This window comes from Hordeum vulgare, chromosome 1H, assembly GCF_904849725.1.
Source record: "Hordeum vulgare subsp. vulgare chromosome 1H, MorexV3_pseudomolecules_assembly, whole genome shotgun sequence".
NCBI lineage: Eukaryota > Viridiplantae > Streptophyta > Magnoliopsida > Poales > Poaceae > Hordeum > Hordeum vulgare.
Genome location: NC_058518.1, coordinates 503,463,191 through 503,480,809, shown reverse-complemented (window position 1 = coordinate 503,480,809; position 17,619 = coordinate 503,463,191). Strand labels below are relative to the sequence as shown.

The 17,619-nt window shown below is 46.8% G+C and overlaps 1 protein-coding gene across 1 annotated transcript; it reads right to left on the bottom strand.

Annotated features, from left to right (window-relative positions):
• Window positions 1-9,682: 9,682 nt before the first annotated feature.
• LOC123450739 (subtilisin-like protease SBT3.5) lies at window positions 9,683-14,019 on the bottom strand. Its single transcript, XM_045127849.1, has 10 exons — window positions 13,867-14,019; window positions 13,518-13,609; window positions 13,310-13,407; window positions 12,694-12,861; window positions 11,968-12,584; window positions 11,794-11,870; window positions 11,170-11,412; window positions 10,887-11,004; window positions 10,474-10,645; window positions 9,683-10,334 (listed from the first exon to the last, which is right to left on the bottom strand). The coding sequence occupies exons 1-10, from the start codon at window positions 13,975-13,977 to the stop codon at window positions 9,796-9,798; spliced, it is 2,235 nt and encodes a 744-aa protein (XP_044983784.1). The 5' UTR covers window positions 13,978-14,019; the 3' UTR covers window positions 9,683-9,795.
• Window positions 14,020-17,619: the final 3,600 nt, after the last annotated feature.

The following is a 17,619-nucleotide window of genomic DNA, read 5'->3' as shown; positions in this document are numbered from 1 at the left end:
ATGAAGAGCTAGGTGAGGACGGATCTTATCGTTGAGCCTCCTTCCCACGACTATCCGCCTCGAGCCCACCCGAAATAGAACGATGTATTTGCAGCGCCATTTGAGGAGACCTGTAGTCCTCTTGACTCTATTGCACTCCCTCCTCATTATCATGTGAACTCAATAACCCGTCCAAATCCTCGACCTCCACTCGGTCCCCCCAAAGGCAACTTGGAGCAGATACCGTCTGGAAGGAACCAAAGTGGAGAGTAGCCATCGGTGTGGAGGACCGGGTCGTCCCCTTATCGGTTGGTGTGTCTACTGGCTTCGAGGACTGAGATGACTGCCCTATGTCATTAGGCTTATCACCATGCTCCCCAAGGTTCCCATCAGCCCCTTGGTTCTTACTCCCATCACCGCCATCAATCATATTAACATAATTGTTCCCAGTTTTATTCACCTTCATGGGAGGTTCCTCAAACTCCACCTCCAGATCGTAATGCATGTCATCATAAGACCAGGGAACAAAATCATGTACATACTCCAGGTCCAGCACACCAACAAGCAATCTCGCAATACCATGTTTGCGTGTGAACGACATGTTAACATTCTCTGTTTTCCCTAATAAAGAACCGAGACTCCAAACAATAAGAAAGTCGTTAATAAGTGACTCTCAAACACCTGAAAGTCTGATACAAACCTTCTCTAGTGATGTTCCTATAGGCTCATTTTTTTTGCAGCCATCAAATTCAAGAATACACACTTACTCCGAGTAACTTTGCTGAACCCAAACTTCAAAAGGTGATCAAGATCTTCTCTCCTAGGGAACTCCACATGGTACACCTGGTCTTCCACTCTAAACAGGTGCCCACTGAAAAGACTCTGAAACAAGTCTCCTCAGCTGATGAGATACATGATCCTCAGTCAGCGTTCCTTGTGTGACCTTAACCAGTCCAGTCCTCCAACTCTCTAGAAGAGGCATCGTAGAAACTGAAACTTTTTTTTCGAAAAGGAGGCATCGCCCCGGCCTCTGCATCGAGTGATGCATGCAGCCATTTTATTAATAATGAAGTAGTCTGAATGAAATATAAAGTAGTCCGAGAAACCAAAGAGAAAAAAAAACAAGAAAAAGAGTTACACGACGATCATAACGCCAATACCGACTAAATCCATCAGCAAACAGTACTATGGTCCAATCCTATTAGCATGCCGCCATCTATATCGGTTGAAGATATCCTGAGCTACCATCTCCCATCGGACACACCCAGTAACCAAAGGCTCCCTGGTTTCCACAGGAGTGAGTAAGGACCACATGCGGATCAAGGCGGTAGCCCTGAAGATAATCTGCAAAAAGTTAATATAATTCATTCTATTAAAAACTAGATCATTTATGCAGTTCCATATAGCCCACAGAATAGCACAAGTTCCAACTCGAATTAGTTTGGCGTAAAGTACAATAACCCCGTCCAGCCACGTCCCAAATAACATGTGAATGCTGGTAGGTGGGGTAATGTTGAAAGTAATTTGGATTGAACGCCATAATAATTTAGCCATAGGACAGTCCACAAAGAGGTGTTTAATCGTCTCATGCGTCTGACAGAAGCTACATCTTTTATTTCCCTTCCATTGTCTTTTAGCCAAGTTATCCTTAGTTAAAACAACTCCTTTGTGAACAAACCACATGAAGATTTTTATCTTAAGGGGAACCTTAACCTTCCATATATTCATAGATTTTGGAATAGGGGACATATCAATAATATGGTCATACATCGATTTCACGGAGAAAGTACCATTGATGGTCAACCTCCAACGAATACTGTCAGGAGAATCCGATAGGGAAATATCCATTAGCCTTCTGACGAGATGTAACCATCGAACCCATCTACTTCCGATCAAGGCTCTACGAAATTGAATGTTTAGAGGAGTCTGTCGTAACACTGCCGCAACGGTTGTCTGTTTTCGCTGTGCAATATTATAGAGTAGCGGATACTGGAGAGCCAAAGGTTGCGCTCCTAACCAAGTATCTTCCCAGAATCTAGTATTTTCACCATTACCAATGATGAATCTAGTCCTGTTAAAGAAAGCGGCCTTTGTCCTCATGAGACCTTTCCAAAAGGGTGAATCGCCCGGTCGCACATTGACCTGGGCTAAGGACTTATGCTGTAGATACTTGTTCTTTAGAATTTGTACCCACATACCCTGAGATTCTACAGACAGTCTGAATAGCCACTTGCTAAGCAGACATTTGTTCTTAACCTCTAGATTTTCAATCCCCAAACCTCCCTAATCCTTAGGTCTACAAATAATGTTCCATCTAGCCAGTCTATACTTAGTTTTTACCTCATTGCTTTGCCAGAAAAATCGAGATCTATAGAAATCCAACCTTTTCCGCACCCGAACAGGCACTTGGAAAAAGGATAGAAGAAACATTGGCATACTTGTCAACACTGAGTTGACAAGAACCAATCGTCCTCCGTAGGATAATAGCTTGCCCTTCCAGCAGCTTAGTTTTTTCTCAAAACGATCCTCGATACATCTCCACTCCTTGATAGTCAACTTCCGGTGATGAATGGGGATTCCTAAGTAAGTGAACGGTAACCTACCACCCTCACACCCAAAAAGTTGAAAATACGTGAGTTGTTCAGCTTGTGCATCCCCAAAGCAGAAAAGCTCACTTTTGTGAAAATTAATCTTCAACCCAGATAGCTGTTCAAATAAGCATAATATGAGTTTCAAATTTCTGGCTTTTTGAGATCATGTTCCATGAAAAGGATCGTGTCATCCGCATATTGTAGGATCGAGACACCCCCATCAACTAAATGAGGTACTAGTCCCCCTACTAATTCTTTGACATTAGCCCTCCTGATCATTAGCGCCAACATATCCGCAACTATGTTAAATAAAATAGGTGACATGGGATCTCCTTGCCTAAGTCCCTTAAGTGTCTGAAAAAATGACCCATGTCATCATTTACTTTAATACCGTCACTACCTTTTTTTATAAAACAATCTACATGTTTTCGCCAAATGTCGCCAAACCCTTTCATACGTAGAGTTTGTTGCAGGAAAGACCATTTGACTTTGTCATATGCCTTTTCGAAATCGACCTTAAATAAAACTCCATTGAGTTTCTTGGAGTGCAATTCATGAAGGATCTTGTGTAGTACGACAACCCCTTCAAGAATATTCCTACCAGGCATGAAAGCCGTCTGCGAAGATTGCACGACCGAATGTGCCATCTTAGTTAGTCTATCAGTTCCCACCTTTGTGAAAATTTTAAAACTGACATTAAGCAGACATATAGGACGAAATTGTTCAATTCTGGATGCACCCTCTTTCTTCGGTAGAAACGTTATCGTACCGAAATTCAGATGAAAGAGAACAAATCATGGAACATAGACACAAGATCCGCTTTAATAATATGCCAACATTTCTTATAAAACTCAGCTGGGAACCCGTCTGGCCCAGGAGCTTTACCATTTTTCATACCCTCAATCGCCTTTAACACCTCTTTCTCTAGGAATGGTGCGGATAGACTCTCATTGTCGGCTTGTCCGACTTGAGGAATGTCCGCAATCTGATGCTCGTCCATAGACACAAAGCTATGATCTGGAGCACCGAACAACCGTTTGTAGTAGTCTGTGATATACAGTTTAAGATTCTCATGACCTACTATGGTACCCTCGTCTTGCTCAAGCTGTACGATTTTCTTTTTCCTATGTTTGCCATTTGCAATCAAGTGGAAAAACTTTGTGTTGTTATCCCCGTGGACAATTGCCCTAACCTTGGCCCTGACAGCCCATTTCATTTCCTCCTCTCAAAGGAGGACGCGCACTCTTTGTTCTCCCTCATACTTTGAGGACCGTTCATGTTCATCCAACATGCCGGTCTCAGCCTTACGATCCAGGGCATCTATGAAATGGAGGAGTTGATCTTGCTCATCTTTATAGTTTCCCGACACATTCTTAGCCCAACCTCTCAAGAATTGTCTAAGGTGATGGATTTTGTTCTGCCATATGTCAACACTAGATGTCCCATCTGTGCGCTTGCTCCATTCTCTAGCAATGATATCTATAAAGCCCTCACGCGTGAACCAACTTGATTCAAAGGAGAAAGCATCTTTTTTTCCTTTGTGAGTGGCATTGCCAGAGTCTAGCAGCAGTGGAGTATGGTCAGATATAGCCCTGTGCATAGCACAAACTGTGACTAAAGGGAACTTCTGCTCCCAGTCAACACTAGTAAGTACCCTGTCCAATTTTTCAAAAGTCTGATTATGTAGAGCGTTAGCCCAAGTATATTTCCTACCTGAGAGTTCAATCTCCCGTAGGTTCAGGCTTTCTATTATTGTATTGAACATAAAGGGCCATCTGCCATCAAAATTATCGTTGCTTTTCTCATCAGCTCTTCTGATGATATTGAAATCCCCACCTACCACTAGTGGTAGATTGTCATCGCAAATTCTAACCAGATCAGCCAGAAAAGCTGGCTTCTGCTCCATTTGAGCGGCACCGTATACCGCAACTAGGGCCCATTGAAACCCGTCATCCTTATTTCTAATTCGAAATTTTACAGAGAAGTCACCTAAGATTACTTCTCGTATTTGAAGGGTATTGCATCGGACACCAAGTAAGATCCCTCCGGACCTTCCTGTTGGGGGGAGGCAATGCCATTCGAAATCGACACCTCCAGAAAGGGAATTAAGAAATTGTGATGTGAAGTTCTCCCGCCCCGTCTCCATCAACGCGATGAAGTCAAGACTATGTTGTATCGTTGTTTCTGCAAGGAACCTAATTTTAGCCAAGTCTCTCAGACCTCTGCTATTCCAAAAAAGCCCTTTCATATTTCATCATAAAAAAATTTAGCAGTCCTGAATCGAGCACTCCGACGAACAGCGGATACTGTATATACTCTTCGTTTCGAAGTGCGCTTTGGCTTGTCCGAAGCATACTCCTGGTCCATATAACCATGAGTATCTTTGCCACTATCATTAAGATGATCATTAGGAAGGTGATCATCCTCCAGAGCTACTTGTGACTGCTTAATATCCTCATGTGGGACTAATTTTTCACATAGTAAATTCAGACCCCCCATATCAGATATCTCCTTATCATTCATAGGTCGAATCGCCGCTAAGTTACGTATAATATCCAATGCCCTATCAACATCTAAGTCTAATAGATCATTGATAGATTTTGAAACTTGTTTGCTAGTCTCACCCAACGTCACCCCCACTGCCGTAGCATTATCTAAAATCTCTTGCGGAGTAAAATGAAGAATTGAATGCTCTGTATTAAAATTCATACCTGTTGAATTCTGCACCTCCTTCATTTTAGCGGCACGAATAGCCCGTCCAATCTGCAGGTCATCCGCGTCAGGCTGTGATTGTACCCGTGTACTAGCACGTCTATCCGGACCCATCGGATTGGGCACACCTCCGAAAGCTATGACCTCATCAACCGAGATCGGTACATACTGTGGTGAAGCAGCAATAGGAGCAACCTCCGTACCCACCTTGGGTATAAAATCTGGTCCATTCATGACAGCATCCTCACAATTATCCTCCTGGTTGGCGGTGTAGAGGGTCGAACCCAGCTCGGCACTAATTGTGCTGGCGGACTTCCCGTCACAAGGTTCCGCTGATGCCGCTGTGTCATACTCGCTAGGATTCTCAAACCTTGGTGTACAGGAGTCGCTGCATAGCATCCCAATAGCTGCATCATCCTCGGTCCTGGCTGGAGTAGTTGCATGTGCATGCAATGCCAAGGCAGCGCCCTCATGCACCTGCATGTGCTGTGACGGGGTGGCAGCCTGCGGCTGGTTGGGGGAACTGAGCCCAGCTGCAATCCCTCCTTCCATGCAAGCAATATCAGTGCTCGCAGGTATGACTCCAGTAGACGGAGCAGGTGCACCATGCACAGCATCGAGCATATTAGACGCAGCCTTAGCTCCCACCAAATACTCCTCCAGCGACAGCGGTTTCAACACGGATTTAGACTGCTCACTTCCTTTGTTGCTCCTGGGAGTCTTTCCCAAAAATCTTGGCAAACTTGGCTGAATGGACGCCTCCCGAGAACCAAGTTTTGCCGGCGCGGAAGTGGGTTGAAAAGCACCAAACCACAAATCCTGGTGTATAGCAGAGTTGCTTGGGCCATTACCAGCGCCAAGATTAGGCTGCTTTTGCTGTGAAGCAGTTGTCTGCTTAGGGCAGCCATTAGGACCTGTGTCATTTGGCCCCTCTGCATTATCTTTGGATCCACTCGCATCATCTCCATCAGTCATGTGAGTATATTTATCTGTGTCAGTTACATCAAACAGTGTAGGGCTCTCAATTTCCAGCTGGAGAGTATACCTCAAGCCCTCAAAGGTCCAAATAACCTCATCTGGAATTAGTTCAATATCAAGAACACTAAGCAACATTCTCGCAACAACTTTGGCTCTAGTATAAACCATGTCTACCTCCTCAGTCTTACCAATAAGCGAGCCCAAACTCCATGTAACCAGAAAATCATTGGTCGCTCTGGATGGAGCTCCTGCAAAATGCACCCAAATCTAGGGTAAAGGTCTCCCCTTAGGCTCTTCGCATTTCCAGGCGTCAAACTCAAGCACAATACTCGTGCTAGCAACCCTGCACATCCCAAACTTAAGCAGGCGGGCTAAATCTTCCTTGGTAGGGAAAACGACCTTGAAAACATTATCCGCTATCAAAACCGGTTCCCATCTGAAAGTTGAGGACACTAGCTCCTTAAGTTGCTGCACTATCTGTTCCACAGTCAGCACCCCCCGAGTCACCGTTACCGTACCTGTGAAGCCAGCATCAGGAGCATGAATAGTTGTCGTAGCAGCCGGTGACTCAAAAAACATCAAATCTTGACTTGAAACACCATAGATCATAGCGACTGGTAAAGGCCCAATCGTAAGAGGACACTTAGCAGCGCCATGTGTAGGCTTCAAGCAATACACGCATAGCTCGGCCTTACACTCAGAGACAAAATGCCCTGTCTCACTTCAACGATAACACACCATTTTCTCCTTCTTACGTGCCTACTTAGACGGTCTCTCTGCTCCGTCACCCTTGGCGCTCACCAGGCTCTGGTCAGGCAGAGACGAATCAGCCACTTCCTGAACTGTTTCCGTCATAGCCACCATGGTAGAATCATTAAGGTCGGCTGGCTGCTCCGGACTTAGGACAGGAGGTCTAGGCTTCCTCCTGCCTCCTCTGCCAATCCAATGTTGCCGATAACCTCCTCTCTTTGGATTGGAAGGACCAGAAGGCCCCGGAACAAACTGTCCCGGAGGTGCATGAAAACCATTACCAGCAGCACCATTGTTATGCCAAGCATACCCACGACCACCTCTAGAGGACGATCCTCCACGATTCTGCCCATCGCCATACCCGGGAAAACCGTCATCGCCCCAGCGGCCGCGATGTTGAGTGCGGTTATCCTGAGCATTTTCTTTCTCTTGCCCGGCAGCAGCAGTGAGCGGTTTCCCAGCGTGTGTATTGGCGTGAGACTTGCCCGCTAGCGCTGGGCCGTCGTCGTAGCCTTAGCTACAGGCGGATTCCCCTGCCCCAACTGCTGCCCTGACTGACGCTGCATCGCCGGTTGCTTGGATCCCCGTCCCGCCATACTGAGTGCAATAGAACCAGTATGAGGCGGCACCCTGAGCGCCCTCCCCGGTCCCAGTCGAGGGAATCCAGTCGCTAGCCTTCGAACCCTAGCCTCTGGCGGCAGCGAACATGGACGAGCGAGGTGTTTCGACAAGGAGCCTCCGCCGATAGTTGCGGTCTCGATCGAAACATCCCTGCCTGATATAAACTGGGCCATATACCCAGTCGAGTTCGAGTCTAACTCTGAATCGGGCTGCACAGGGAAATTCTCCTGGGCCATATACCCATCCTTTGTCCCTTGCGAGTCTGTGTAATTCGGTATCACAACAGGCCCAGCTGCCGCGACCATAATATTCAAAAAAGTCTCCCTGGAATCACGCGCTGAAGTCACGATTAACGCCGACCCCGACGGCCGAACATCACTCGTCGCCTTCCGTTTACTCTTGGTACACTTGATCCAACAGTCCGGTTTGAAAAAATCAGATAACGTAAGGGGCTGGTGAGTTACCTTAGGAATTGGCCCGATCCATGGCTTTCGGGGTGCAATCTCCATCTTCTTCCTCGCGAATATTGGATCTCGTCGCACCTTGCGTTCCTGGAGCAGCGCCGTCGACGGGGAAGGGGTAGATGGGGACAGGACTACCGGCGTTTGCACCTCCGCCAGCCCATCACCATGCTCGTCATCCAGCATATCATCCTGCTCGGCAAGAACCCAGAACCGTCCACCAAAACGAACAGGGGGCGAAAGATCACTCACCGATTCCTTGCGAGGATTCCCTATATCCGACTGCTCCTGCACTAACAAACGAAAGCCATCGATCTCAAGAATCTGTCCTGCCATGGGGAATTCATCATTTTGCAGATATCGACCCGTCAAAATGTCTCCTTGTGCATCTCTAATGGTAATCCACAGAGATGATAGGTGGAGGATGATGAATCCCGTTCGATCTCCCAAAAACTCCGAGGACGAAGCGAGGAAAACAACCTCCCACCGGCGATGAGCGGTACATGTTCTAGACCCCTCCCCGATCTGAACAGAGCCGCCGCCGGCAGAGCAGCAATCTCCCTGGCCGCTAGCAGTAGTCCTGCGAGGAAAGATCTCCTGGATCTCATCCTCAGATGCAGACCCCGGGTTCCCCTCCGCCGGGACAGCGATCTCCTCGCGAGTCGCCTCCCGAGTAGTCGCCAATTTAGCTTGTCTTGCTATCATTATGAAATTGTATGAGGAGTTTAAAAAAACATGAGTCTGCTATGACTGACTCCATAGATGGTCACAACCGGCTTAGGAGCCATGAGTAGCGGACAAGCGTACGAGTGTGTCCAGGTTTAAAACATATATCACATAATACCAGTGACCAGCCTCCCCGCATCTATAAAATCATAATTTTTCTTTCTTGCGAGCCGCCTTATTAGCCCGCGCGTTGTCCGCTTTATCGCTACACTTCTCACTCAGCCTATCTCTATCCTCAACTGATGCCACATGTGGTATTGCCACCGCCGCGAGTTCCTTAACCGCCGCCGTTGCCGCCTCCGGCAAAGCGATGGTCGAGGTCGAGGCCGTAGATGCAACCCCGTTAGCCGTCCCTCCGCGAGTCATCGCCGACAACGTGACCACCGGCTGCTTTGGGACAATCTTAGGAGGTATTGGCCGTCATGGGGGAGGTTTGCGACCAAACCCGCGACAACCTCCGCGAACACCTCACATTGAACCATATTTAAGCACCAAAATTCTAGTTTGAAATAGAACTGTCACATGTCCATCTTGTTAGGTTTTTGTTCTAAATGGTAGAGTTACTAAGAGGGTGTTTATTTTCTATTTCCCTTTTTTTCTTAAATTTTATTCTTATCTTTTAGCATTTCGATTAGCACCGACAATGCCCCTCATTACAAACTAAAATTGCAATGGCATTTCAGTACAAATACACATCTTCAAACTGTGCATTTCGACTTAGTAGTCTGAAATTCAACACGACAAAAATGTTCAAAGCTTTAAGGCAACTAAAATATAGCAATAGCATATTTATAGGTATCCTTTTGATTTTTGCAACTCATCCTCTTCTGTAATAAAATTTCAAACACCTCATATCATGAGAGAGAGAGAGAAAGGCCCACATGTTAGGTGGCATGGTTTCCTAGCCACTGTGATGTGGGTCTATTTTTTATTAAAGAAATAGAAATGGCATTTTTATTTCATTATGCAACATCCGCCTAGATTTCTTGAGTTGTAATCCGGGCCACAACTGGAATCCTTACTGCTTTTTGGTCATTATGCCAAGTAAGGCTACCAAATGTGTAGTCCCCATGCAACTTCCACATAGGGGACAGCTTCACCTGATACGTCTGAACTTTGTTGGCAGCGTCGAACATAAGAACAGGTGGGAAGACCTCCATCTTGACTCCCATCGGGCTCTGCACTGCGGCATGGTACACAGAATTGACCTCACCGACGTTGGTCACTGTCCTATACACGGTGATGGGTTGCCTGAGATCTGGAACCGAGATGGATGGTAGGTTGAGGTAATATGCCGGTAGCGTGGTTGTGGTGTTGCAAGTCCCGGGCTCTTTCTTAGTGCCGATGGGACATTTGAAGAATTTGTTGTAGTCGCTTGGATCGATGTCATAGATGAGGCCGGGATGAGCCGCTCCACAAGGATTTATGTTCCCTCCTCCGTAGTCGAACGGGTCAGCAATCTTCTGTGATGACGCTTGTGCCAATATCGGCATGCCGCGTTCATCGGTTACATGGGCTTAATTTATTTTAACATGCAAAATCAAGAAATTAAGGAGGGGTAAGCAACACAAGCGCATGAACAAGTAATCTTACGTCGTTCTGTTTGTACAAAGTTAAAGCATATGCTAGTTGCTGGTTGTTAAATTATCACGAACCAGTGGTGATGATGGCTGATTTCAGTGCCGCGGGAGACCAGTCTGGGTGCAGGACTTTCAGCAGGGCGACGATGCCCGCTACATGAGGGGCTGCCTGGGACGTCCCTGAAATAATTGCGTAGGAATCCTTTTTTGCGGCCAAGATGTTGACTCCAGGTGCAGCTATGTCAGGCTGTTAAACAAGAAAAACCACAGCAGCATCAGGTGTGATGATATATATTTCCTATGTTCCTAAATATAAGTCTTTTTAAAGGTTTCATTAAAAGACTACATACGGATGTATATAGACATATTTTAAAGTGTAAATTCACTTATTTTGCTTCGTATGTAGTTCTCTAATGGAATTTCTAAAGAAATTTATATTTAGGAACGGAGGGAGTACAACAAAGTCATGCAGCTGCCACGGTACACACCTTGAGAATGGCGGGGTAAGTAACCGATGGGCCTCTGGAGGAAAAGGTCGGCACTTTTGGGGCCAGAATCTCATTGCCCGTAACGGTGCGTGCTGGTTCAATCTTTGCAAGGGGGTTGCTGCTTCCAAAACAAAATCAAATAGTGTCGAACATACGGTTATGGCTATGTGATTGGTTCGATGCAATGCAGAGTACAACGCAGACAGCCCGGCTGGGGATCGCATCTCCATTTTCACTTCTTAAAAAGTTAAAATGAAGGTTTACTCTTAGAGTATGGTTGTACCTTGAGTCCTCGTAGTATTGGCATATCTTGTCCGCATCGTCGATGTCGACAAGTACACAGGCGATGCCTTGGCAAGCTTCTGCAATGTTGAATAGGTCATCCACGATTCTTAGCGAGCTGATGAGTCCGGACCCTCCATTGTCGACGATGTACTGTGCCGCCGTGAAGAAACTGGCCCCTTTGTCATTGCAGAGCAGGATCATCCCTTTCACGTCGTTGCCTTTAAGATTCTCCGGGGTACAACTAAATTCACAAAAACAAGTTGAGGTATCTCCTAGAATTGCGCTGGGCCGACACAACTTCTGCTATGTATAAAGTATAAACTCCTTTTGGGCTCGAGATTTAATTTGGCCTACCATGAACAAAATAGTGTTGTGTGCATTGTTGTAGGGTGCAATGCAAATGGGTAATCTTTAGGATACCTTTTTACCCTCTTTAGTTAAACAAAATGAACTAGTTTTTCAAAAGAGAAAGTTGAACCAAAGAGGGTTAGGGGGTAGTCCAACAATTGAACAGGTTTTTCAAAAGCTAGTTTGTTTGTTTGAACTAAAAAGGAACCCTACATTGCTACATTTCGTGGTGAAGAATGCAAAAGGGTCGGGAATGTTTTTTGTTTTTACTTACGACGATGTACATATAAGATTGGTGAAATCGCTCTTGTATGCTGAGCTGTTCTTCACTTGGTAATAGAGAGACTGTCCCTGCAAAACGGGCAGCGTACGTGGATATCACGCTACGGTATATATATAGTCGCTTGTAGTAATTTTGATGTAGAGTGGGTGCGTTACGTTCACGTACCACTATTTGTTGGCTGTTTCCCAACGTGATCACCGTCGGGAACGAGCGGTCGATGCTCGTCGCCGCGACGGTGATGACCCACGGTGATGTGTTCTCGATGGTCATCATCGCAGGCCCGTTGTTACCGGCGGTGTGCACCACGACGATCCCCTTCTTGACCGCGTGCAGCGCAGCGAACGAGTTCTCGCTCATTACGAGGGACAAGGACAGAACGTCCACCCCGTCGTGGATGGCGTCGTCGACGGCGGCCAGCACGGTCGACTCGAAGCAAGTGCCGTCGCTCCAGCAGGACTTGTACACCGCGAGGCGAGCGCGTGGCGCGCCTCCCCGCGCGAGCCCGGCAGCGATGCCATGGAAGCTGGCAGCTGCCGGCTCCACGGGGGAGCCAGCCGCGATGGAGGCTGTGTGTGTGCCGTGGCCGTTGTGGTCACGGGGCGACAGCGAGTCCCCTTTGAAGTACTCTTCGGGGACCCCGGCGCTGTAGAACCGTGCGCCGATGACCTTCCGGCTGCAGTTGTTGCTTCCCCAGTCTGGCCCAACCTCGCATTTTCCATTCCACCTTGATGGCACCGGCCCATACCCTTGATCGCTGAAGCTTCTCGACTCCGGCCAGACCCCTGCTTGTTCCATCAATCAGTAGTACTATTATTAGTTAGTGGCCGGCCGGGTTATTTGAAGAAAGCGCAAGTAAAGTAGTCATGGCACTTCGATATGATATGTACCGACCTGTGTCAACCATGCCGATGATTATATTCTCTCCATAGTTGGTTGCCTTTAGTAGCTCACTGGCCGGTGTGTGGGAGGACGGGTAGTTGAGCCCAAGAAAATCCCAGCTATGTGTGGTGGTGGTCTTGTACGTTTTGCTCGGTTCAACACTGATGACTCCAGGAAACTCTGCACAGCATCACATACTTGGTTCATATACAACAGAAATATAGCATACACTTTTGTCATACCTCTAGTTAAACATACAAAACTGCCAAATGTAATTTTAACAACGAAAAAAGAATAGCATGCATGGTAAAGCAAAATAGCACCACCCTTAAAATACGCTATTAGTGTGTTATGGTGTGCTACTGGTGAGGTTTTATACACTGATTTCTTTAGCGAGACATTGCTGAGACACTATATATAGCGTGCTATTCTTTTCAATGAATTTTAAATGTTTACATTATTGGAACTTGGGGAAAGAATGATGATTTGTCTCAAAAGTATTGTTAGAGTGTTTATTTTGTGTGTCATACAAAAAATGTCACCTATATATTTATGAACTAATTATGGGTAGTGGTTAAGTAGTACTAATATTATGCAAGCAAAACTGAGACAATGACAATCGATGAACCTGCAAGCCTTGTTGCTTGGTCTGCGGTGAGCATGGCGGCGAAGCCCGAGAAACCATGCTTGTAGTTATAGACCATGGAGGCCGAAGAATCCTCCTTGCTAAAAGGGTGCAAATAGTAGTAAAACAAATTTAATTTGGTTCTATAAGTTACCTTAATTAGCTATAGGGACGAGCTGAAGAAGAACCTAGCAAGTAATTAGTTACGCACCTTTGGAGAAGAGTGGTGAGCATGTCATGATGCGAGGCCACGACCTCGTCCGGGTGCCCATGCTTCACATCCCCTAGGTAAGCTATGTATATCTGAAGAGGAAGATATGCATGGTTAGGGCGCGTTTGGAATGCATATAAGATATTACGTCCGGATTTAATTTACATTTGTATAATAGCGGTCAGAGTGTAACTTTTGCCTGGAAGAAAAACGACGCGTGGAGGTGTGTATCGTTTTACAAATGTATTCAACATCCAAACGATAATCCAAACGGAGCCTTAATCAGCTAATTAAGCTAGCTCGGGGCACCTAAACAAGAGTTGTGCGTGCATGCATATTAATTACTTGCCTTGCGAGACCCTCCACCGTTTGCTCTGGATAACAGCATGGAAAAGCATAGCAGCGGTAGTAGCAACCAAGCGGCTACCTGCCGTGCGTGTTGCGAGGAAGAAGAGCCCATATCGTTTCACCTAGAGAGTGCTAGTGGAGTGGAGTACTACTACTTGCTTCATCAGTGTGGCGGTATGCAATATTTATAGATCAAAATTGGTAGACAGACTTACGGGCAAGTGCTTACGGATGGAGGCCCACCACGCACAACGATTGTGCCGTATATATTCTCGTGCTCAATATTCATCACATATCCATTCGGTTCAGCTCCGTAGGTTGGTTATGATGTACTCCCTCCGTCTTATTGCATTAGGCATTTTAGAACATACACTGCAACCTAGACACGAGAGTTTGAATAGAACAAGAAATTAAATTATAGTGGAAGTCAATCACATTATTCTTTTCTCAAGTGAAAGCGTGCTATTAATTAGGAGACCTCTTCAAATCCACAAAATGTGCCACGTAAATTGCATGCATTGGTTCTTTATTTAATAAATAAGGTTTAGTTAATATGTATGCAACTAGTAGTACTAGTACTGTAATGTGCCTTAACGTTTTAAGATTATTTGATTTTCGTAAGATGGCTACCGAGACGGAGGGAGTACAATATTCTTTTTCAATGATATATAATCAATGTTAAAGTCTAATTCAGTATGTCACCTTCTGTAAGAGACGGGGAAACGTAGTCACTGCCGCCCCAAGGACATTCTTACCCCCTCCCCCCCCCCCACCCCGATTCGCCGCAACTAGCTAGGAGTATGCATTTAGCACTTTGTTTCGATTACTAATAAAAACTTTCGCAACAAGTATGTGAGTTCTTCATGACTAATGTGAGTCCATGGTATAGATGCACTTTCAGCCTCCTCCATTGCTAGCCTCTCTAGTACCGCACAATTTTCGCCGGTGCACAAACCCACCATATGCCTTCCTCAAAACAGCCAACATACCTACCTACTATGACATTTTCATAGACATTCCGAGATATATTGCCATGCAACTCCCACCGTTCCGCCTCATGACTTGTGCCGTCACTCTTATATTGCCATTGAATGATCGTAAGATAGCTAGCGAGATGTTTCAACGTCATACGCCAAGCTAGGTCGTTGCACATCCCAGGACACTGCTGGAGGCATTTCCTATAGAGTTATCATCGTTCTAAGCTTTGAGCTGTGAGTAAATAAAAGTGTGATGATCGGCATTATTAGAGCATTGTCCCATGTGAGGAAATAAATAAATAAATGAGGCCAAAGATCCCAAATAAAAAAATGAGAGAAAAAAAGAGAGGCCAAAGAGCCCAAATAAAAAAAGAGAAAAAGAGAGAAGGGACAATGCTACTATCTTTTTCCACACTTGTGCTTCATAATAGCACCATGTTCTTCATGATTGAGAGCCTCTTGTTTTGTCACCACCATATGCTAGTGGGAATTTTCATTATATAACTTGGCTTGTATATTCCAAGGATGGGCTTCCTCAAATTGCCCTAGATCTTCGTGAGCAAGCAAGTTGGATGCACACCCACTAGTTCTCCTTTTGAGCTTGCACATACTTATAGCTCTAGTGCATCCTTTTTATGGCAATCCCTACTCATTCACATTGATATCCATTAATGGACATCTCCATAGCCCTTTAATACGACGAGCCAATGTGACCATCTCCTCCTTTTTGCCTCACAACCACCACCACACTCCATTCCACCTATAGTGCTATATCCATGGCTCACGCTCATGTATTGCGTGATAGTTCAAAAAGGTTTGAGAAAGTAAGAGTGCGAAAACAATTACTTGACCAATATTGGGGTTGTGCATGATTTAAATTAGTTGTGTGGGGATGATGGAGCATAGCTAGACTATATGATTTTGTAGGGATAACTTTCTTTGGCCTTGTTATTTCGAAAGTTCATGATTACCTTGCTAGTTTGCTTGAAGTATTATTGTTTTCATGTCAATAGCAAACTATTGTTTTGAATCTTACGGATCTGAACATTCATGTCACATGAAAGAAGTTACAAAGGACAACTATGCTAGGTAGCATTCTACATCAAAAATTCAGTCTTTATCACTTCCCTACTCGAGGACGAGCAGGAGTTAAGCTTGGGGATGCTTGATACGTCTCCAACGTATCTATAATTTTTTATGGTTCCATCCTATTATCTTGTCAAACTTTGGATATTTTTGGGACTAACTTATTAACTCAGTGCCAAGTGCCAGTTCATGTTTTTTGTGTTTTTGACCCTTTTCAGAGGAGGATTTTAAACGGTGTCCAAACGGAATAAAACTTCCGAAAAGTGCTAAATGCATACTCCTAGGGGAACGGTTGGTAGCATGCATTGTGCTGGGTCCCAGGGAGATGGTGGCAAGGGGGCTTGTGACAGCTCGAGACCGACGTTCCAGAAGATTCCCCTTCTATTCCGTTTTTCGTCGTGTGGCTATTTTCTTTTGTTGCATCATCATCGCATCATGCGCATCATCAGCATTGCATCGGTGTTCCGTTGCTGCCAGTTTTCAAAACTTGCATCCGATGCTAGTTGTCTTTTCTCGTCGTTGTCCGTTCTGAGCCCGACCGCACACGCACGCGCCCACGGCATCGGTCGAAACCCTGTTTTTAAAGTGTGCATAAAACTTTCTCTGATTGGGTTGAGATTTGACGTGCGGTGATATTGTAATATAGGTAGGCCGCCTGTCAAGTTTCGTCGCGATCAGAGTTCGTCTGGTACCCAAACGGTCGACCGTAGCGGCACCGTATTCGGTCTACCGTTGGACGTTGTCGGTGTTTTAAAAATCGTTGCCGCGTCGCCCGTTTTCCCTCTCGTCTCCGGTAAACCACCCTACACGGCCACTTAACCGTTCCCGCGTTCGAAATTACCCGAATCCGACCGCACGGTTGGATCCGGGTCGAGATTTCACTAAATCTAGCCCCCCCCATTTGTCTATATATAGTTCCCCACTACAGTTTAGGCAGCCAACCCCCTCCACCTCGATTTCCGTGCCGCCCACCTAACCCTAGCCGCCACCCCAGCGCTCTCTCTCTCCCACCGGCCACCGGGCCCGCCCGAGCCCGGGTCAGGCCTGCCCGAAAGGCCATCTGGCCGCCGCCCCATTCTGCCCCGAGCTTCCCGGGCGCAGCAGCCTCTCGAGCGGCAGCGCGCTGAGCCGTCGGTTTCACGCCGGATGCCGCCGTGCCCCGCCACCTTGTGCCACGCCACCGGCCGGATCCGGTGCCCCTCACCTTCGCCACGACGGCCACCGCCGCACCCAGCTCCCGCCGGCCGGAGCCTCGGCAGCCCCAAGCCCGTCGTACTCCATCGCCCCATCGCCCGCAGCTTCGATCCATGATGGATGTGGATCCGCCGCCACCCAAGGGCCCGTGCAGCGCCGCCCCGCGCCGTGCCCCGTCTCGCCGCCCTGCGAGCCGCCGTCGACCTCGCTCGCCGAAGCGCCCGCTTCCTCCTGTCGAGATCGGGACAGAGACGAGGCCAGCGCTCGGCCTTCCCACGTTGACCGCATCGCCCCGCTTGGGCCCCAGCGCCAAGGCCTGGCCCAGCTCGCCCCCCTCGGCCTGGCTCCCCCGAGGCCTTCGGCCCAAGCTCCCCACCAGGCCGGTCCGTTGACCCAAGGTGAGAACCTCTCTATCCAGCGCCATGTGCACGTTTTAGTTATGTTGCGCATGCCCCTATTCGGCCCGTGGATTAATTTAGCATATTCCTGTGATTTAT

Coding starts and splice junctions, on each gene's coding strand:
- LOC123450739 (XM_045127849.1), bottom strand. CDS start 13,977: ATGGGCTCTTCTTCCTCGCAACACGCACGGCAGGTAGCCGCTTGGTTG. Junction 13,610..13,866: donor ACGGTGGAGGGTCTCGCAAG/GCAAGTAATTAA, acceptor CTTCCTCTTCAG/ATATACATAGCTTACCTAGG. Junction 13,408..13,517: donor CTCACCACTCTTCTCCAAAG/GTGCGTAACTAA, acceptor GCACCCTTTTAG/CAAGGAGGATTCTTCGGCCT.